A 22,664-nucleotide genomic window follows, 5' to 3' on the forward strand; every position below is an offset into this window, starting at 1 on the left:
TTTTCTGATCGACATATTGAATTCTCATGTGGCAAATTTTCTAGCAAATCAAGTTCGATTTTATCTCTAGCCATGCTAGGTCTCGAATTATCTTGAGTGGCTTTATCAATCGCTATTGGCTTACCAGCAGCCGAAGCAATTGCAATAATGTTTTGGACTGAATTTAGACATGCGGCATAAGTTGCTTTTGGATTAGAACTAGTGTTAGTGTTATGAACCAAGTCAAACCCAATATCGATACCAAGGTCACACAAGTAGCGCTATTGGGCTGACAGGAGCTATTGAGCCGAGAGCAAGTAATAGTCCAGGCTATTTGGAATCCGGGTCAAGTAGTGGTTATTAAAACGGTTCCATTATATGGGGCAGTGGTCGTTATTGAGGGATTATGTATATTGAAGAAAATGTTTGTCTTCCCCTCTTCATCTAGAGTGTAAGCTTCTCATCTCCATTCTTCTTCTATCTTTAATTACTCGTTATTTCACTATTTCCATTATAATTCGATAGTTTGATTATTGCAATTAAAATCGTAAAATTGTAATCGTGTTCCAGTGCTCTTATTAATATAGTGTGGATATCCTAATTATCCATTGGGGATTTTGACCTCTATGATATTAAAGACGAAGAAATCACAAATATTGTGAAAGAAAAATAACTATATGTTAAATGTGTGTACATATTGTTATAGTAATTTACTCATAGAATAAAAATAGATTAACAAAAAAATAGTTACAAATTAGAATAATTGATTAAGAAAAATGTATAGAGAACTTTCACATATATAATAAATATTAGGCAAGATAGAATGCATACTCATATTGCAGCTATCTCTAATTTTCTTTTCAAGAAAATCAACAAAGTCTTTCTTTTGTAATGGAAGATTCATGTACTTTTTTCTTGTAAAGATGGTTCTTAACTTAAGTAAGAGAAATTAATCAATTAAATTAGAGAATTGTAACTTAAACTTTATGTTAGAATTAAAATGAATTAAATGAAAGAAAGTGAATGATGGGAAACAAAGTCTCAAACATCTTTACATATTTCATCAATAGCTAAAGGCCTTAGTAGATGAATATGGCCAATATATTGAATTAAGTGTATTTAATTATTAAGTAACCCTTCAAATTCTTCAGATTTTCTATTTTCAAAGAGTGTTATACTAAATATATATTTATAGGATTATTTTAGTAAATCATATGACAATATTAACAACTTTATCAAGATCCAACAAATCCAAGAAGTGATGAACTATCAATTATTTTTGGACAGATTTGAAGAAGGAGACAGGAGGCAAATACTTCAGATTACTTTAGACGGACAAACTAGTTGTTTTATTTCATACATATATCAAATGAACTTTGAGGTGGCTAACTCATCTCTATTCTTAGATTTTATATTCTTGCATTACTTAAGCATCTTCATTTGTAGTATCATCATAAAGAGTATTATAAATTTCATGATTATCATAGAATACCGAGTTTTCTCTAGTTCTTTTTTTCTTCATGCTTGTTAATAAGTAGAAATTTGTTGTCTCATTAGGATTAGTAAGGTAAAGCCTAGCCCCCTTACTTATACTTACTCTATTTATATCTTTTCATTTAAAAAAAAATCATTTAGACAACAACCAAAAATAAAAAAAGGAATTCAACCTTTGACTTTTTGCTTTCCACCTTTAATCTAATAGTTCTATTTTTTGTTATGAAGTTTGTAAAATAAAATAGTAAATCAGAGAAAAAGTTATCTAAAATCTATACAACATACATTTGTGGTCACCAAAGCAAGAATAATTAACAACCATGCAAAGACGTAAATAAAAAAAAATTGAAGTCTTATTTTGTACAATAATTTTTTATTTGTAGTTATTTATTTATTGAATAGGAATTAACTCGGAAAAGAAAATAGTGATTTTTTAGTGATAACTAAAAGAGCACCTCTCAAGAAATCAACAAAAAAATTATAAAATAAAGTTACAAGTAACAATGTGAAAGAAGAAAGTAGAAAAAAATGTAGAGAGATAAGATGTGACAACTTTCTTTTTCTCTCTTCCAATTATTCAAAATCTCTTCTGGTGTGTACAATGTAATGTTCAAATACCATCCTTTATAGGATATAATAATTGAGGGACTTAATCATGAATATGTCATTAACCCATTTCAACGATGAAAGGTGAAAGTAACAAACATAATATTAATGAACATCAAAAAATGTATAACATCTTCATTACTATAGGGAAAATGTACAAGTACCCCCTCAACGTGTTGACAATTTTTTTTTAAGCTAGAGTCACGTAGATCAAAATGGAGTAGAAAATTATATATGAAATAAGTTCAGGAGTAATAAGTGTGTCTCTGAGATTTCGGACATAGATTGAAAGGTACTTATGCATTTTTCCTTACTAATATAATAACACAAAAATAAAAAATTCCACTTGAACACATAGAAAAGAAACCTAAGCAGATCTTAGTTAATCTACAATAAAATTATCAATCAAATATTAAGATACAAGAAGTGAAGAGAAGTAGCTATCATCAAAATTAAGACAATATATATCATGGCACAATTTACAGATCGAAAAATCAGTGAAGCACGGAATGATATTATAGCCAAGAAATATAGAAACTCAATAGTCAAGTTAGAAAAAGAAAGTGTTATGGAGAAGTGAAAGGGCACTTTATATTTTATTCATTAAAAATAGTTAAATTTCCAAAATTATTAAATCCAAATTTGTCGATCGGTTATTGTTCAAAGTTGAAGCGTATGATTCTATATACTCATTTTGTCCCTATTTAGTTGTCCTTTTTCCTTTTATAGTTATCCTTAATTACTTGTTCATTTTGACAAATTATAAAAGGATAAAAAGAATTTTTTTATTATATCCTCAATTAATTATTTAGAAAGAGGTAGAACTTTTTTAAAATATTAATTTTTAATTCATCTATTTCATAATTAATAGAGGTAAACGGGTAGACTCATTATGTCAATAATTATTTTCTTAATAGGTGTGTTAATTTAAAAATTGATAAGTAATTAGGGACGGTGAGAATACAATATATATATATACTTAGAGAATTGTAAGAGATAATGTACTAATACACATATAAGAATATGAAGAATCAATTCTGAAATGCATATGACTTCTAATGACTTTTTGAAATTAGTAAAATTGATAGGTGGAGAAGCATATAATTATGATTGAATCATTGTATTGTACTCAATATGATATTTAGCATTTATTTAAGGCATAATATATATATTAGATTCTAAATTTGACTTTAAATTTTAATTTTGACTTTAAATTTTCATAACGCACAAACAGACACTTTAACTATCCAATTTTTAAATAAATAAACACATGAGTCCTACATGGCACAATACACATATGACACCACGTAGGACAAAAAATGACATGTAGGATGACATGTGGGACATGTGTGTCTATTTGTTCAACTTTATACAAGTTTAACTGTCTATTTGTGCACATCCAAAGTTGAAGGGCATAAATGTAATTTGAAGCCAAGTTAAAGGGCACATTTATGTATTATGTATTTATTTAAGGGAAAAGGGTTTGATATACCCCTCAACTTTGTCATTTAGAGCTGATATACCCCTTGTTATGAAAGTGACTCATATATACCCCTACTTATAAACAAATGACTCACATATACCCTTTTCCTCTAACGGAAATGAAAAAATAATAATTTTAATCTAAATTTTTATTATTTTTTTCTAAAAAATATAATCCCATATGAGTAAATTTAATCCTCGTCAAACATATTTTTTTTTACTTCTTTTTTTTGTTTCAATGACTAATTTATAATTATTATTTGGGAAAAGGGTCTGATATACCCCTCAACTTTGTCATTTGGAGCTGATATACGCCTCATTATAAAAGTGGCTCATATATGTCCTTACCGTTATACAAACGGCCCACATATACCCCTGCCGTTACAAAATGGCTCACATATACCCTTCATTTAACGGAAGTTAAAAATTTAGTTTTAAATTTATATTTATTACTTCTAATTTTTTTAAAAAAATTATTTAGGGGTATATATGATTCTTCTATCAAAGTTCAAGGTATATTTTAATTTTTTTCATACATAAATTATTTTTTGACTTCTTTTATTATAATTATTTGAATTTCTTATTCTTATTTTGTTGTTTTCTTTCATTCTTTAGTTTAAAGAATAAAAAATTAAACTATTTTTTGTGTGTGTATAGTAATTTAATTTCGTATTCGAAGAAAAAATTTGGCCATCTACAATAAGTTTTACAAGAATATTAGTGAAACATAAATAAATTTGACTATCAAAATAATAATTATAAATTAGTCATTGAAACAAAAAAAAGTCAAAAAAAAATATGTTTGACGAGGATTAAATTTATTCATATGGGATTATATTTTTTAGAAAAAAATAATAAAAATTTAGATTAAAATTATTTTTTTTTCCATTTCCGTTAGAGGAAAATGGTATATGAGAGTCATTTGTTTACAAGTAGGGGTATATATGATGCACTTTCATAACAAGGGGTATATCAGCTCTAAATGACAAAGTTGAGGGGTATATCAGACCCTTTTCCCTTATTATTTTGATAATCAAATTTATTTATGTTTCACTAATATTCTTGTAAAACTTATTGTAGATGACCAAATTTTTTCTTCGAATACGAAATTAAATTACTATACACACAAAAAAAATAGTTTAAGTTTTTATTCTTTAAACTAAGGAATGAAAGAAAACAACAAAATAAGAATAAGAAATTCAAATAATTATAAAAAAAGAAGTCAAAAAATAATTTATGTATGAAAAAAATTAAAATATACCTTGAACTTTGATAGAAGAATCATATATACCCCTAAATAATTTTTAAAAAAAAATTAGAAGTAATAAATATAAATTTAAAACTATTTTTTTAACTTCCGTTAAATGAAGGGTATATGTGAGCCATTTTGTAACGGCAGGGGTATATGTGAGCTGTTTGTATAACGGTAAGGGCATATATGAGCCACTTTTATAAGGAGGGGTATATCAGCTCCAAATGACAAAGTTGAGGGGTATAACATACCCTTTTCCCTTTATTTAAACATATAATTACATTTTCTTTTGTACAAATTACTAAAGGAGTGTTTTCTTTATTTGCAGGATTAAAAATTTTAATTGATTATAATAGATGAATTTAATTAAATATTTTATAACATTTTCATTTAGTATATAGGGATAGAATGATAATTCAATTTTTTTACTTTAGAATTTCTTACTTATAATAATATATATGCTGATATGATATGATAATGATATGATTATCATGAAAAGAGATGAAATAAACTCATAGTGGGCTAATTCGTGAATTGAACCAAATGGAATTTTTCAAATTTGAACTTAATTAAACTAAAGAGTTTGTACTCTTTCTACGCCCTATAAGAAGAAGAAAGAGGCTTAAGTCATCGCTTCAATCGATAAGGAGCTTTTTCAGGAGAGTCCGTCCCAACAATTGTTAAATAAAAATATGAATAAAAAAAATTTAATCGCCTTGAGAGTCGTTTTTTCATTTTTAAGTGAAAGTTCCTTATTATAATAAAATAAAAATTGTCCAAAATATATTTAAAAGACTATTTTAAACCTAAACTCAAATATACATGAATCTTTTTGTCACTTTTTGTGCTCCTACATAAAAAAAGAAAAAAAGGAAAGATAGAACAAATTTAAGATCATCACAAACAAGGAAGAAATAAGAACTTATAACTTTGTGTGTCTGTGACGGAGTTCCAATTGTGGAAAGAGATTTCAACTCCTGATGGTGTTTTTGATACGAAGAAAAATATTTTTTCGAAAGCAAAAGATATATAAATGAATCTCTTACTTATTTTTTGTATTTATTTATAAATAAATAAACATCATACTTAATCTAGATAAATATTATAGAAGGAAGATGTGAGGCTGGGGCCTACTATGGGTGTGTTGGAGGCTCTGAATGACACAATCAGATGAAGTTGTTTTCCCCATTTATTTAGAAAAGTCATTTTTCTCATTTTAGGAAAAAAAATGTTTTTCTATAAAAAAAAAAGTATTTTAGATTTTTTTGACTAAACAAACATGATAAAATCGAAAAATATTTTCAGCGACTTTCATTAAAGGACAAATATTACTTAAAATATAATTTAGGGACCATTTTTTAAATATTTTCTATCTACTCCTACATTCATTTTAAAAAATATATATAAAGGACAGATAGAACAAATTAAGGATCAATTATAACAAAGCATAAATATAACTTTGTATTTCTGTCACTTAGTCCCAATTGTGGATTTCTAATTTCAGGAACAACCTTTTCTTCTACTAAGAATTTCTCTTACAACAACAAAAGGTTTCAGGTTTGATTCTTTTTCATATCTTTTTGCTTCTTCTGATCGATTCGTATTAATCTGTGTTTTGTTATAGGTAATCATTATTTATATTGTTTAAACTTTTCGAAAATATTAATTAGTGTATATTGGATTCTTCAAAAATAATGTATTTTTGAAGGATCGACATGACTGATGCAATATATAATATTTTTGATGTTTGAGTAACATAAGTCAAGTCAATTCAATTCAATTTATTTGGTCTTTTCAAAAGTATTTTTTTTCTTAAGTTACGATCATTTTCCTTTTTAGAATCAAACGATAAGAATTTTGATTAATAGTATTTTATGATGTATTTTTTCATCGAATTGATATATGTCAAAAAAATTACAATTTATAATATTTTTCGTATAATTTTTTAATATCTAAATTTTTAATTTAAAATATCAATCTTATTAAATTTTTAAAAATAGTCAGTTTTGAGAAATATAACATGACAACTAAAAATCAACGGACACAATAAGAAATATGATATTAATAGGATGGTGAATAAAAATTAGGTGTATGTGAATGTAGATTGCCGTTTGAGTTTAAAGTTTAATGACTTTCATGGTTAACTAACACCTACTACTCCAAAAATAAAACAATAATTCAATGAAAGAGGGAGAAATGAAAAGTAAATTAAACTCTTTGTTTGTCTTTTTTCATCAATTCAATTAATGTATTGTAACCAATATTTTATTTTATTTTTCCAATAGGAACAAATATTAGTATTTATTGTGCTCATCTGTACTCTCGAAATTTTTGTTCCATTTTAGAAGGTATCTTTGTTTAGTTTGCTTATTTTATTTTATTTTTTTCCATTTATACAAGTACTAGTAAAACATGCTAATAGAAATTAAGGAGTCATAATGAAAATATACTAGATGATTAATATTGCATATTTATTCTTTATGTTTCAATTTATATGTTTTAATTAGACTTATTCTAAAGTTTAATTATCAAAACTTTTGAATTACATGATCTTAAACTAAAAATATTATGGAAGGTGGGTGTGGGGTGGTGGGAAGGGGGTTATGTGCAGTAGCGGCAAAAGTAGAAATTCCGTTAAGAGTATTTAAAATTAAGTTTTATATATATGAAAAATAATTGTTGTGCTATATATTTAGTGTAATTTTTTATATAAATATTAACTTTTTCACGAAGGGTGATCGACTGGCGGCATACAATGTGCAAATGAGATCTGTTGAAGGATGAATAAGATACAATTAATGTCAAAGCTTATTTTTCTTGAGAAAATATTTTCTAAATTCTAACTAACTGAACATGAAAAATCAAACACACTTTTTCCACTTAATACATCCTCTATCTAAAATTCAGTGATTTTCATCATTAAAGGAAAAAAAAATGGTCAAAATACTTCCTTTGACCCATTTATTTGTTCATTTTTTGACTTTTACTAGTCATTTTTGATAAATCAAGAAAAGATAATATTTTGATTATCATATCCTTAAATTTATTTAGAGAGATACTATTTTGAAAAATGTAGAACCTCTTTAATGAGTAAATTTATTTTGAAATTCTATCAATTAATAGAAATAAAATGATAAACTCATTATATCAATTATTATTTTTTAATAAATGTTTTAAATTAAAAATGAACAAGTAAATTCGAACAAAGTGATTATATTTATGGGAGGATTTTTGTCATTTAAAGGTCAAAATATAAAAATAAAAAGGACAGAGGATCAAATCAAGGATCATTTATTCCAAAGCATAAATATAATTAAACAAATTAATGATCATTTATCACAAAGCTTAAATATAATTTTGTGTTCTTTGACTGAGTTCCCAATTGTGAATTTCTAATTCCAGGAACAACCTTTTCTTCTGCTAAGAGTTTGTCTTACAACATCAAAGGTTTCAGGTTTGATTCTTTTTCACCATTCTTTTTGCTTTTTTGATCGGCTCGTATTAGTCTGTGTTTGTTACAAGTTATTATTTTTATGTTGTTTAGACTTTTTTTTTAAAAGAATATCGATTGATTATGTCTGATTCTAAAAAATGATGTAGTTTTAAAGGATCAAGAAGAGTGATATAATATTTTTTAAGAGCCCTAGTAAAATTAAGTCATTCTTCATTTCCTTTAGTCTATTGGCTCTTTTTAAGAGTACATTTTTCTTAAATCCCGATCATGTCTTGTCTCCGATATGGTGAAAAAAGAATTGATCAAAAGATAGAAAAGTAGATGTGACAATAATAGGATGAAAAATCCCATATGAATAAATTAGGTGCATGTGAAAGGAGATTTAGGGCTCGAGTTTGAAGTTTAACGACTTTTATTGTTGACGAACAAACACCTACTATTTTTATAAAATTAAATTCTTTATTTTTCATTTTCATCAATTAAATAAATGTATTGTAACATTTTTTTCCCAATGAGAACAAATATAAGTGTAGTATTTATTGTACTCCTATGTTCTCTTGAAAAATTTTGTTTTACTTTTTCAGGTTTATTTGTTTGTTTAGTTTACTTTTTTTTCTTTTCTCATTTGTACTAGTACTAGTAAAACATACTAATAGAGATTAAGGAGTCATAATGAAAGCACACTAGATTATTAATATTGAGCATTTACTCTTTATATTTCACTATATGTGTCTTAGTTTGACTGAACATGAAATTTAAAAAAATACTAAAAACTAATTTGACTGAACATGAAGTTTGAAAAAGTATTGAAAACTTTTGCCTAAACTAAATAATAATTTTAACTTTTACCCTTAACTCAATTCAATAAATGTGGAGAGAAATTAGTATAGTGAAAAAGAGAAAAGTATGAAATTGAGATCAAAGAATAAATAAAGATATATAATTTAGTCAAATTACTCTTTTTTAATTAACGTTTTCTTAAAAAGCGTCAAAAAAATATAACAAGTAAAATGGACCAAAGTGAGTATATGAGTGATATATCAAAATATCAGCTTCCGTTCACTTTTGTTTGTCCAGTTTGAAAAAACAAGAGATAATTTCACTTATTTTTTTGTTTGCCTTTATTATTAACTATAGTCATTTTCAAAAACATTGAATTTATGTTATTCAAAGGTGATATAGTAAAAATATCGTTTTATTTATTGTTTCTCAAAAAGTGTGATAGGTCAATACTGATCAAATAAAAATGTACGAACGAAGTATATATATCGAAAGTGATATTTTTCTTGAAATGGACTAAAAATGACGTAAACAGACTGAAATGAAAAAAATAAATGAGATGAAAACTCAAATAAAACAAATTGGTTGTGAGGAATTTACAAGGATAGTTGATTGTTTTATTTTATTTTTCAACTTTATCTTATTGTTTGATTGATAATATGAACCACTAATATTCCAACAAACTAACACAACACTTTCTAAGATGTATCTAGCCTTTTCATTGGTTAATATACATCTAACTTTTCTATGCCTCATAATTCAATTAACCAACATGTCAACTAATCGATTACGATAAACTGAATCAATTTTTTGCTATTTTTTCCCAGTAGTACCTCGACGTGACATGAGCATAATGCCTTAAGGTTTATGCTAATGAACCTTAAGAATAACATTGTGAGATAGCTCAATCTTTTTGCCTCCCTCTAAATTGAGTTTTGAGTTTCTAGGTATCGATAATTTATTTGATCAACGAAAACCAGGTTGATCAAGAACGTCGTTTTGTTTCATCTTTGTTAGGCCATGGCAGAAGAAGAAGATGTCTATACCAAGGATGGAACTGTTGATTATCGGAATAAGCCTGCAAATAAGAAGAAAACAGGAACTTGGAAGGCTTGCCCTTACATACTTGGTAATAATATTCACTTATTGTCATTATGATCATTTCATAGTCTAGTGTTTTTTTGGAGTCGGGACAAACGTAGTTCTATACCATAATCTTCACGTATTATGTTTGTATCTTTTATTTGTGGGATAATGCACAAGTAGTCCCTCACCCTATGCTCGAAATCTTAGAGACACACTTATACTATGTAAGGTCCTATTACCCTTGAACTTATTTTATTGATAATTTTCTACTCTTTTTCTGCCTACGTGACACTATCTTGTGGGTTCAATGCTGGTTGACTTTTTTTTTCAAGTTAGTGTCACATAGGCCGAAAAGGGGTAGAAAATTTCTTATAAAATAAGTTCGGGGTAATAGGACCTTAGTATAGTATAAGTGTGTTTCTAGGATTTCAGGCATAGGTTAAGAAGATACTTGTACATTTTCCGTTTATTTGTCAAACTGTCTGCACATTGGTTCGTCTTCCAAGCAAACATTTACAATTTTATGCCAGACTATTGCGTGGTCACTCAACTAATTGTAGTTATTTCTGAAAGTCGTATTTCTTCTTGATTCTATTTGTTTTTCAACAAAGAAAGTGACTTTCTGAGATGCTAACTATTAGTTGAGTGACTATAACACGCAATTAGTTTGGCATAAAATTGTTGAGAAATCAACTTTCTGCGATTATAACTATTGTTGATATTAACTGTTGTCATTTTGACAGGGAATGAATGCTGTGAAAGATTGGCATATTATGGAATGAGCACCAATCTTGTGTATTATTTCAAGACTCAACTCAGTCAGGAAACTGTAACGGCGTCTAAAAATCAGTCGAATTGGTCAGGGACCTGTTATGTTATGCCTTTGCTTGGAGCATTTCTCGCCGACTCTTATCTTGGAAGATACTGGACTATAGCCATATTCTCAATCATCTATGTTTGTGTGAGTTTATTAATTTACTATCTGGTGTCTACAAGTGATTTAGCGACAGATGAGTAACGAAGTTCATAGCTAATTCTAGTTTCTTTTGTACTGATGTTTTAACTGATTTTTCTTATCATTATTCAAGGGGATGACACTATTGACAGTATCAGCATCAGTACCGGGGCTTAGGCCGATTTGTTATGAAAAGAATAAATGTCACTCGACGGATAGTCAAACAGCAGTGTTCTTTGTTGCACTTTACTTAGTAGCACTGGGAACCGGAGGGATCAAGCCGTGTGTCTCATCCTATGGTGCTGACCAGTTTGATGATGCTGATCCTATCGAGAGGAACTACAAAAATTCCTTCTTTAATTGGTTCTACTTCTCTATCAACATTGGGGCTCTCGTTGCTTCTTCGTTGATAGTCTGGATACAACAGGATATTAGTTGGGGATGGGGATTTGGTGTTCCTGCTGCAGCTATGGCCTTAGCTGTTGTATCGTTCTTTTCAGGATCTCGTCTCTATAGATACCAAAAGCCTGGAGGAAGCCCTTTGACGCGTATATGCCAGGTTGTTGTGGCTTCTCTTAGAAAATTTCATGTTACATTGCCTGCCGAAAAATCACTGTTATATGAGACTGCAGAAGCTGAATCTGCCATCAAAGGGAGTCGAAAACTTGCTCATACAAATGACTTGAGGTACGTTCAGAAATGACGTAATGATTTTCCATTTTCATATTGAAAAAGTAATTCATAAGAATGAAAGGTGTTAAGCTTTTGCTCAATTGATACATCTGAAAGAATCAATGCCTTGTGAGTCGAGCCTGTCACATAGATTTTTAACTAGCTTGATGTTTGTAGCATTTACGAGGTTCTGTCACTCGAATATGTTTGTTACTTTTACAGGTTCTTCGATAGAGCTGCTGTGAAAACAGGGTCGGATGAGAACAGAGGTTCAATAAACAGTTGGAAACTTTGCACAGTGACACAAGTTGAGGAGTTCAAGTCTGTTGTCAAGTTGCTACCTATTTGGGCTACTGGGATCATCTTCAGCACAGTGTATAACCAAATGAGCAATTATTTTGTGGTGCAAGCCATGTCTATGGATACATATTTAGGCAAAATGAAAATCCCCGAGGCTTCACTATCTGTTTTTGACACCATCGCGGTTATTCTATGGGTTCCTGTCTATGATAGAGTGCTTGTACCATTCGTACGAAAGTTCACAGGTCACAAGAATGGATTGACTCAACTCCAACGAATGGGAACGGGGCTTGTTATATCTGTCTTTGCTATGGTATCTGCTGCACTCGTAGAGGTAGTTAGGCTCGGGATAGTAAAAAGGCATAACCTTTATAACTCCAAGGACATCCCAATGTCAGTATTTTGGCAAATTCCTCAGTATATGATAATTGGTTGTGCTGAAGTTTTCACATTTATCGGTCAGTTGGAGTTCTTCTATGATCAAGCTCCTGATTCAATGCGGAGTTTGTGTGCTGCTCTCTCTTTGACAACCACCGCGCTTGGGAGTTATGTGAGCTCGTTGTTAGTAATCATTGTCACGGATATCAGCACGAGGAATGGGAAGATGGGATGGCTAACAGACAATCCAAATTACGGAAAGCTTCATTATTTCTTCTTCCTATTGTCCGTTCTAAGCGTGCTAAACTTCTTCATTTTTCTCATCGTTGCAAGGAGATACAAGTATAAGAAGGCAATCAACAAGGACGACCCTGTTCCAATGATGGCTAACGATGATGACAATAAGCTCGCTTATTGATTTATGATGTAACTTTGGTTTGCCTTGTGCTAATTAGTATATGTTAAAAAGTGTTATCTATTAGACACTTTTTACTCACATGACATAGCGTGTGAGATATATCTAAAAGTTTTGCATGTAAGGTTATAGCGCTAGCTACAAACTTACATCGTCTATAATCCGAACGTATTCTATAGACTTATCTCATGGCTACATTTTCTCTCTGATTGTTATATGTGGTGTTTGGAGCTAGAGTGTTCGCTACAGGTTCAATGCAATCTAGTAATTTTGGTCAAAATTATATTTATCTTATGAAATTCATTAAAAACATATACCAATTACTTAACTTACAGCCCAATAACTTAAAGAACAATAATATTATAGAATTGTTTGTTCAATTATAATAGAGAGTTAGATATATCATATATTCGTCTATTTGACTTATGATAATAGATATTTTAGGGGTCGTTTAGTAGAATGTATTAGGGAATTTGATACAAGTAGTTGTTATTGTATTATTCAATTCTTTGTTTGGTAAGATTTTTATCTTATGTGAATAATTATGCATAGTTATATTATACACTAGGTAAATTATTCGCGATTCGAGGTGGTTACTTCCCAAATTAGGTCATCTTTTATTTGAATTTATAGGGTAGCTATTAAAGATAGTATTAACACATAAGGGCAACTTATTATCATTTTATTTTTAAAATGTCTATATGGTTGTTGATGGATGTCTTAATCTTCATTGTTTGAGTCTGAGGAAGCCGGGTTAAGTATAATTCATTCCCTACAAAATTGTTTGCACGTACTAACAAATTTTATTTTTCATCTAACTCTTAGTGGGCATCTGTTATGTAACCTATTATATTATTGATCTAACAAACGGATTATAAGCCTAATTTCACTTCATTATATTTAGAGCTGTCAAAATAGGTTTGGCCTGCTAGGTCGGTCCAACTCAACCCTTGAATTAAATGGGGTTGAACTCAATTTTTCAGCTCATTTAGAAACGAGTTTTTTTTAACCAACCTCATTTATTCCGCTGGCCTCGTAGGCCAAACCCGCAAACCTCAGAGGTCAGCCTTCGGGTCGTGAATTTTAAAGATATCTATTATATATATTTTAGGTGGTGTTTTACTTGTTAAAATTTTGTCAATAAATATTTTTAAAATATCAACATAAAATCAAGACTATATTTTTTACATATCTTTTACATTTTAGGGTTATTAACCCACTAAATTTCTTATTAGCTTAAGTTCATTACTCCATTATAAGTATGAATTTTTGACCTCTTTTACTCTTTTTTTATGCCTAAATTTCCATTTCTCCTTTATTGTCTTGTTTATAAAAATAATGATCACGTGATGTTTTTTGCTCGAATGAATCTTATGAATATTGTATCTTGCCTATTATGTATTTGTTTTGTAAATTTTCACTGAAGTATGTGTAATTCATCAATGAATTTATGTATGTGTTGATATCGTATTCATCTGACATCAACGTTACGTATCTTTTCTAAGAGGAAAATGTTGTCCCTTTTTTGGTTGAAGGATCAACCCGTCCCAATCCATGGCCTCCTTTGGACTGCATTGAGCTGTTATTTTATAGGCTCTGTAATTAAAAAGATTAACCCGTTTCAACCCATTTAACTCTCTAGCCCTTTAGAATTGAATTGGATTGGATTGGGCCAATCCATTTTAATAGCTCTAATTGTATTGATGCAGCAACTGTGTAAGAGTATTCTTATATTTAAATAAAAGTGAACATCAAGAAATAACACATACAACATCAATTTTTAAAGCAATTTTCTGCAAACTATAAAATCGAACTTTGCTTTGTCTCCATTTCAACTGTCATTGAATTTATCGCTTCAACTAATACAATGAAAAACTTATTTTTTATTATAATTTGTAACTTATACATGTAGGTCAAGTTTGTTAGAGATACTATTATTGATTCTAGGTTGAAATTAAGTGTTTCAGATTTATGTATATTAAGTTAAAAGAACTATTTAGTTACGCTGTTTTAAATCTTACATATTGCAAGTATAAGATCTGTTTTGAATACTTCATGGGTGTTAAAATAATCAGATAGTATTTTCATTTAAGAATTGATTTAGTAGCACCTGTAATTCAGTTTTACAAACCGCGAGTAAAATTTCGCATGCATCCCAAACTTGACTGCAACTCTTTTTTCCCCAAGTTGCCACTTTTTTCAAAACGACAAAGATAATTGTCCATTAAATTGAGAGATGATAAGTGAATAGTGATATTTGTACATCAATACCATGAACTGACATATAAGTTGTGATAAGGACAAAGAAAATTAGAGTGAAACTTGCGTGTGATTATGGTCCAAATATTCTGATCCAGTTATCCATGTATATTTAAGAATGTGAGATTCATGGCTTTATGACCAATTACTTTTGCGTCTGGTGTTCTCTAAAGAAATGTTTTCAGTGATCACTAAAGTCTGGTATAGAACACATTATTCGAGGCTTTTGTTCCTCTTTGTGGTGCTCAAGAAAATTAGTAGCCTAAAGTCAAAAATAAGAATTATTTTTTTATGCTTGAGATTTAAGTTATTTTTTTTCTTTAATAAAAAAAGTTATATATATATATATTTAATCTTGTGGTCTTAAACATATCATGTGCAAGTTAAATTTAAAAGTTGATTTATAAAAAAAATATTCTTTAATATTTCGAAAGAAATTAAAACATTCTTTGTTTTTTTTTTAAAAAAAAAAAGAAGTTAAAGATAATTTTATTATTACTAAACAATTAGGCCTTCGATTTTGAAAGCCTAAGGCATATGTCTCATCTTTAAAGGCATTGAATTATCCCTACTATACATTTCTAGAGAGATTCTTAATACATAGTATCCTGCCACGGTACAGACTCGGGTTCGATTTCCAATGCATTTGATAAATGTTTTTACGACGCATAAATGAACTTTTTATGATGGCATGGTCACAAAAAACAGTATGATTATAACTTGGATAGGCAACAACCGGGTGAAATACTTTCATCAAAATCATTACCAAACATCAGGCCCAGAAGAAAAAATAAAGAGAACCCCATATATATATCATAATGATATTAGAAATACAAAGGTTATTACTTATTACTATATGGATAAGTATGCGAAAGATAGAATTGTCTGATACAGTAAATTAAACTGTGGATATATAGAAAATAGTTTAAGCATAACTAATTTCATTATTATAAATTTTAATATTATTAATACGATATAATTAATATTATTTTTATACATTCTATCAAATGAATCTTCAATGTATAGGGTTTAAATTTTACATATAAAATTAAATTATCAGTATAAAGTGTATGTTCACAATTAAGATGAAAGTTAGACAAACTATTACTATGAATCTATGATCATAACATAAAATTAAATATTATTTATCTTTAAGTGTAAAAATAATATAGTTCTAATTTTTTATGCTTGTACGTTTCTATATATATTGAACAAAACTGATTAAGTTGAGGTAGACGTTTTAATTTAGAAAAACATATGCTATAAACTATTAAATGTACAATTATTATGGGTTGTATATGTTAATTATCATTTTAATTTGTTAAATGGTAAGATTCAAGGGTAGATCAATATGCATAATAGATTGGATAGTAATGATGTATATTAAAAGTTTGTGTTTGAATATAAATATTGATTATATGCCTTTTGAGAAATATATAAATTTTTGTTGTGCAAACTTTGCAAGTGAATTTACTAACGAGTTTACGAATTCAACCAATTTAGTAATATTTTTTTAAAAAAATTACCTTTCCGCCGGAGCTTCATGGGCGTTGCCCCGTTCCCCAATCAGATGTTTGGATGTGAGCTATACTCCGCGAGGAGCCAAACGGGCGTATGGCCTTGCCTTGCCATTTGACCTCTTTTCCCGTGCCTCAATTTATATGGTACTTACTATTCATTTTTCGTGAGTCAGATAATTTAAGTTTAATTATGAATTTGGGCATAGGATGTTAAATTTTTTTAAAATAAAATTTATATATTTGTAAACTGCATAAAAAGTATTATAAATAACAATATTGTCAATTTAAAATATTTAAAAGATATTTAAAAAAATTATGATCAAAGATAATTTATTTGAATCTCAAAATTTGAAAGGTGTCACATAAATTAAAGGGAATAAGAAATTAAATTCACCAATAATTTATGGAGAAACTACCCAATTACACAAACATTCCTACTATCTTTACTAATTGTCTCCATAGTTTGAAATAAATACATTTTATCTCAATATTTAACAATTTCATATCAAATTTTAAGGCAAATACGCTTAATATCTGTTTTTTGATACCAAATACAGTGAATTAGGGAGAAAGGCGAACGAGAACAAGAGGTAGACAAGTGAAATTTGTCCACATAAAATAAATGAAAATCACGTTACACACATATCATGTATAAGTTGAACTTCACATGTATCTAGAATACCAAATATATCATAGAAATGGCAAGCGAGATACGAGAGAGGCAAACTACATTTATCTATATATATCAAATACAAATAAATTGACTTGAATAAATTACATCTAATTTTGATCATATATATTTTAAAATACAATATCTATACGTATCTAAATAAATCAAAATCTAAGAAAATTTATAATATTAGAAACTTGGTGTATCTAAATTATTAGAAATATGGCCTTCCAAGAACAGTGTGTTTCCAGTTAAACTCATCCAAGCAGATAAAACAGCATCACTCAGCTCAACAGTCAACACCCACAAAAATGGCCGCCGGTGCCGGTGCCATTAACTCCGGCCTACGTTCTCTTCTTCTCAATACTACCCTTAGACCTTTCACTTCATCTTTATTGAGAAAATTACCACTACCCACATACGTTTTTCTCCCCAATACCCCTTCTCGCCACAACTTCTCCCATCGACCCTTTTGCTCTATCTCACCATTGCCGGCATCCCAAGAAGACAGTTTTAGCAAACCGAACAGTAAATCACGACCCAATGTTTTACACATTCTTGAAGAAAGGGGGTTATTGGAATCAGTGACTAGCGAATCATTACGCTCCGTTTGTTCCGACCCGAATTTGGGTCCGTTGAAAGTGTATTGTGGGTTTGACCCGACTGCTGAAAGCTTACACCTTGGTAATCTTTTGGGTATAATTGTGCTTTCTTGGTTTTTACGTTGTGGGCATAATGCTGTGGGGCTTATTGGAGGTGCTACGGGTCGAATTGGTGACCCTTCTGGGAAGAGTTTGGAGCGACCAGAGCTTGATTTAGTGACTTTGGAGAAGAATATATCTGGAATTGCTGGTATTGTTAAGAAGATTTTGGTTTGCTCACCAGGTGTTTGTGAAAATGCTGGAGAGGTACAAATTTTGAATAATTATGATTGGTGGAAAGATGTGAAGTTTTTGGATTTTTTGAGGAATGTGGGGAGGTATGCTAGAGTTGGGACTATGATGTCGAAGGAAAGTGTGAAGAAAAGGTTGGAAAATGCAGAGCAAGGGATGAGTTATGCTGAGTTTACGTATCAGCTTTTACAAGGTTATGATTTTGTGCATTTGTATGAAAAGGAAGGTGTCAATGTGCAAATTGGTGGTAGTGATCAATGGGGTAATATCACTGCTGGTACTGATCTTATTCGTAGGCTTGTAGGAAAATCTTCCGATAATGGAGCTGTTGTTGGCAGCGTTCCGGTTGTTTTTGGGCTTACTTTTCCTTTGCTTCTCAAGAGTGATGGTACCAAGTTTGGAAAATCAGAGGATGGTGCAATTTGGCTATCCGCTTCACTTTTGTCGCCGTATAAGTTCTATCAATACTTTTTTACGGTCCCAGATGATGATGTAGTGAGGTTTCTTAAGATACTTACTTTTTTGAGCATTGAAGAGATTGCAGAGCTGGAGAAGGATATGGGAAAACCAGGATATGTTCCTAACACAGCTCAGCGTAGGCTGGCCGAGGAGGTTACACGGTTTGTTCATGGACAAGAGGGATTGGAAGAGGCTCTAAAGGCTACAGAGGCTTTGAAGCCTGGAAATGCTGATACCAAATTGGATTGGAAAACAATTGAAGGTATTGCAGCTGATGTACCATCTTGCTCCATGAATTATGAACAGGTGTTAGACATACCAATTTTAGATCTTTATGTTTCCAGTGGTTTGCTTGAAAGCAAATCAGCTGCACGACGAATGCTTAAGCAAGGGGGACTTTACTTGAACAATGCCAAAGTTGATAGCGAGAGTAAGAAGATTGAGGCAGATGACATTGTGGATGACAAAGTTATCCTTTTGTCTGCCGGGAAAAAGAACAAGATGGTTGTTAGAATTTCCTGAACTGTTGCTGTTCGTCTAAATTTCCATTTGTGTTCGTATGTAAGGATGAATGTGGCTATTCCCACTGGTTGAATTTGAGGAGTACTTGTTTTTGAATCATACTTGTAGATGACAGTTCCATATTAGCATTCTGAGTTGGCAAGATACACAGTTTTACATGATATGCATATGAATGATAGAATGAGAGGAAGACAGACAAGTGTTGAGAGGAAGTGAGAAGTTCTACATTACACAACGGAAAATTTTTCCTCTCCCCTTGGTATTTTTATGTAATTATTTTAAAAATAATGCTCCAGGAGGGAGACAAACATGAGTTATGCAAGCTTTAAGAGTTTCTTGGACTCTTGCAGAATTTCCTTTGATTGAAAAAGGTTCTGCTTGTTATTCTCCTTGGACAGACGTGATATCTTGTTGCAGTTAGGAGGACTCCTTATTTATGGTTCAACTTTAGTGATTGCATCTTTTGCCTCTTTTCTATTCAATTTTGCTATATATCTTTCATTCGACATGATTTTAGAAGCTAGTTCTATCACAGAGAATCTGCAATCTTGTTTTAGTTGAAAGCCAGATACAAAGTACAATTGGCTTAGCTAATACTATACTGATCCTGGGATACACATAATAATTTGTCTGGGTTGACGAGCATTATTTGTTGGTTTGGTGAGATGTGATCTGAAATAGACTCTACCTTTATCGGTTTCTGGAACTGTACCAAAAATTTTTATTTGTTGTGTTCAAATTATAAACTTGCCTGTCCACTTTCCTGTTTAATCGTTGGAGTAACATGTATAAGTTTTTGTTGGTTGCCAGTGTCCTTTGGGTATGTTGTGTACTTTTCTGAAAAGGGAGAATTGCATCAGCTTAGGTTTGTCTCTTCTGGTGACCAACACATTAGTTGGAAGTATTGAATATTTAATGTTGCTGGTATTGATGCAAAAGAAGACTATGAAGAAGAAAAATGACACTGATTAAAAAGAAGAATAGAAGGAGGATGATGATCTTGTTTATTTTGTTGTGGGAAAATAAAAAGGAATGTTGCTTCTATCGTTCTTGGTCTCTAGCCCTTGATTCATTATGAGTCTTCTTTATATGATTGATATGCGTAACTTTTTTCAAATGTAAAGGAGGGGTGGCCTTTGCGATGTTGCTTATATTTAGTATTGTCAAAGGCAAAAAAGCTTTAGAAAACGCTCCAAATATATTGAGGCTTTTGGCGCAAAGCGCAGTTAGATCGTGGGCTTTAGTAAGAAAAAGTTAAGAAAAATAATTGTAATGCAAGAAAAAAGTAGCAATTCATTCATAATAGTTTCCTTAACAATTAATACATCCCTTTGTTAATTACATTTATTGTTTAGTATTGCTTAATTCAAATAGCATTTGCAAGAAATGAGGCGCCCGCCTTAGTGTCTTCCCTACACTGGAGCAACATAAGCAAGGCGAAGCATCCTCATTGAGCTTTTTGAGCTTCAGGACTTGACCACGCCTTAATACACCTTTGAAGTTTGAGCACACTGCTTATGTCATTCTTGGTGGTTAGCTTTAGCTGTATCTCTTATAATTCAATGGCTTCTCTATTAAGTCTTATACTTAAATTGACATAATAAGACATGAGTTTTTACCAATGTGTTTGACCTACACAAAGGAAGGGTGTTAGAGGTACCTTCGTAGAAACACTAGCATGCTGAATGTGTATCATTAAACTTAATATGCTCAATGTGGTTACCTTTTTGAATTTGTGAAGGAGTGATTCTTTGGCCTTTTTTATTTCTGATGTACTTCTTTATTTGGTTGTAACTTACATGTGTGTTGGAAGAGAACATGTATTTGCTTAGTTTGGCAATGGGGTAGAGCAGGACAGAGCTGAGGCTGGGTAAAGCATAAATAGTGAAGTGAAGATGAGTTCTTACACGAAGATGAGGCTGGGTCTTTAAGCCTGAATGCCAAAGTGAAAACACAGTTTTGGGAGCCATTGTTGCTGGCAGGTGTTACCTTTTGCAAATCCATTGTCTACAGCTTCCTCGAAGTCATTCTTGACAGTAAAAGTGCTTCCTTTGGTTAATCTTTTTTTCCTCTCTCACTTCATTCTTCCTTTATTTTCTAATGTTGGTCTATGTTTATTTGACTTTAATCTAACTTAGCTTGACCTCAATATGATATATTATGATTTTGTGATATAGTTTCTCTTGTTTCCGTTTGATTTTTAGTGTTGTGGATTGAATATAATTTTGTCTTAGATGGGCACTTGTGGGTTTCAGATAGATAATTACCATAGCTCAATTTCAGAATTCGCTATATCAGTTTGAGCAGAGACAAGGAATTTTAACTTCTTGAAGCATAAGGTTGACGATTGAATGAACTATTTTCTAAAATATAGGTGAAAGAAGAAAACACTGAAGATAAGGAAAAAATGTGTACCTCCACTAATTAGAATGTACCAATCTTATCTTCTTATATAATTGAAGAAAGACTTGAACTACATTCAGGCAATGGTTGATGCAGTCCTCCATTATCTTTCCCCTTCCTAGGATGAATTTGACACCTTCCTGTTCCGGCTTACTCGTTCAGTTATTTTTATTTTTTATGATGGTGATGTCGAGGCCAACTTGCACGTATCTCTGACTATTTAACTGGCACCTACTACCTCTCGTAGCACAACTATTGGTAACACTGCTCACAATGCTAAGGCAGATGAGAAAAATCACCTAGTATATTTTTCGCCTCTGTTGGTATTGAACCTGAGACCTCATGGTTACTTTATTGACCTCTAGATCACACCCTTGGCTGCTTTACATATTTACTTTTAAGCAGTAACCGCCTCTAGAAGTAGGGTCAACTGAACAAATAGGGGTTAGTTGCTTCAATGTCTAGACTTAATTGTTTCAAAGTTCCTTCATCTTTGTAGAAGTCTTAATTTCCTATGGGACATTATCAAAGGTCAAGAAGAAAAAGTTAGTTTCATACAAGTGTAATTCTGTAGTGACAAAGAACATGAGATCAGGAAAAGTAGAAAAAGAGCTAAAGTGAGCTGCATATAAAGAAATAAGTGTGAAATTGCTAGTGTTACTTCGGAATGAATAAGACTACTTTACTTTGTCTATGTAGATCATCTAAACAATAAAGTCTAGAAGATATTATGTGTTGCTTCTTATTTGTGTGTGTGAATGCAATCTAAGCTACCCTTATCTGCTGGTACTTTGTAATCTGGAGGGTATTATCAGATCAATATTGCCAAAAACAGAAAAAGTGAAGATTCAAGGGTTTCTTCCCATCACAGATAACGGTAAACTCCATTTAGGTTCCACGTTCTTATATGGCTCTTGCAGCTCGGTGATTAGAAAGCTTAAGTCACCTCTGTAAGCATTTTAAATTCATAAATATAAGTTGCATATTGTATCAAGAAGATATCTCATAGAGATGATTACTCGGCCAAAGACACATTGCCATGCTTTTATCTGGGAGTTCATCTTGAGCTTGTTCAACTTCCTGTT

At 30.7% G+C, this 22,664-nt stretch overlaps 2 protein-coding genes across 5 annotated transcripts; both read left to right on the plus strand.

Moving 5' to 3' along the window:
• The first annotated feature begins 6,231 nt into the window (after positions 1 to 6,231).
• LOC101254912 (protein NRT1/ PTR FAMILY 8.1) lies at positions 6,232 to 13,068 on the plus strand. 4 transcript variants are annotated; one of them, XM_010325033.4, is made up of 6 exons: positions 6,232 to 6,370; positions 8,216 to 8,267; positions 10,065 to 10,176; positions 10,877 to 11,094; positions 11,222 to 11,775; positions 11,983 to 13,068. In XM_010325033.4, exons 3-6 carry the CDS (start codon positions 10,068 to 10,070, stop codon positions 12,854 to 12,856), a joined length of 1,755 nt encoding a protein of 584 aa, XP_010323335.2. In that variant the 5' UTR covers positions 6,232 to 6,370; positions 8,216 to 8,267; positions 10,065 to 10,067; the 3' UTR covers positions 12,857 to 13,068. The 4 variants fall into 4 exon arrangements, with proteins under 4 accessions (XP_010323335.2, XP_069142797.1, XP_010323336.2 ...); XM_069286696.1 differs by lacking the exon at positions 6,232 to 6,370 and adding an exon at positions 7,112 to 7,161; XM_010325034.4 differs by lacking the exon at positions 6,232 to 6,370 and having other exon boundaries at positions 8,066 to 8,267.
• A 4,437-nt stretch (positions 13,069 to 17,505) lies between these two features.
• On the plus strand, positions 17,506 to 19,658 carry LOC101255211 (tyrosine--tRNA ligase, chloroplastic/mitochondrial). Its single transcript, XM_004242755.5, has one exon. The coding sequence runs from the start codon at positions 17,614 to 17,616 to the stop codon at positions 19,174 to 19,176; it is 1,563 nt and encodes a 520-aa protein (XP_004242803.2). The 5' UTR covers positions 17,506 to 17,613; the 3' UTR covers positions 19,177 to 19,658.
• Positions 19,659 to 22,664: the final 3,006 nt, after the last annotated feature.

Source organism: Solanum lycopersicum, chromosome 7 (assembly GCF_036512215.1).
Source record: "Solanum lycopersicum chromosome 7, SLM_r2.1".
NCBI classification, from domain to species: Eukaryota; Viridiplantae; Streptophyta; class Magnoliopsida; order Solanales; family Solanaceae; genus Solanum; species Solanum lycopersicum.

Coding starts and splice junctions, on each gene's coding strand:
- LOC101255211 (XM_004242755.5), top strand. CDS start 17,614: ATGGCCGCCGGTGCCGGTGCCATTAACTCCGGCCTACGTTCTCTTCTT.
- LOC101254912 (XM_010325032.3), top strand. CDS start 9,915: ATGCTAATGAACCTTAAGAATAACATT. Junction 11,095..11,221: donor TCTCAATCATCTATGTTTGT/GTGAGTTTATTA, acceptor TCATTATTCAAG/GGGATGACACTATTGACAGT. Junction 11,776..11,982: donor GCTCATACAAATGACTTGAG/GTACGTTCAGAA, acceptor TTACTTTTACAG/GTTCTTCGATAGAGCTGCTG.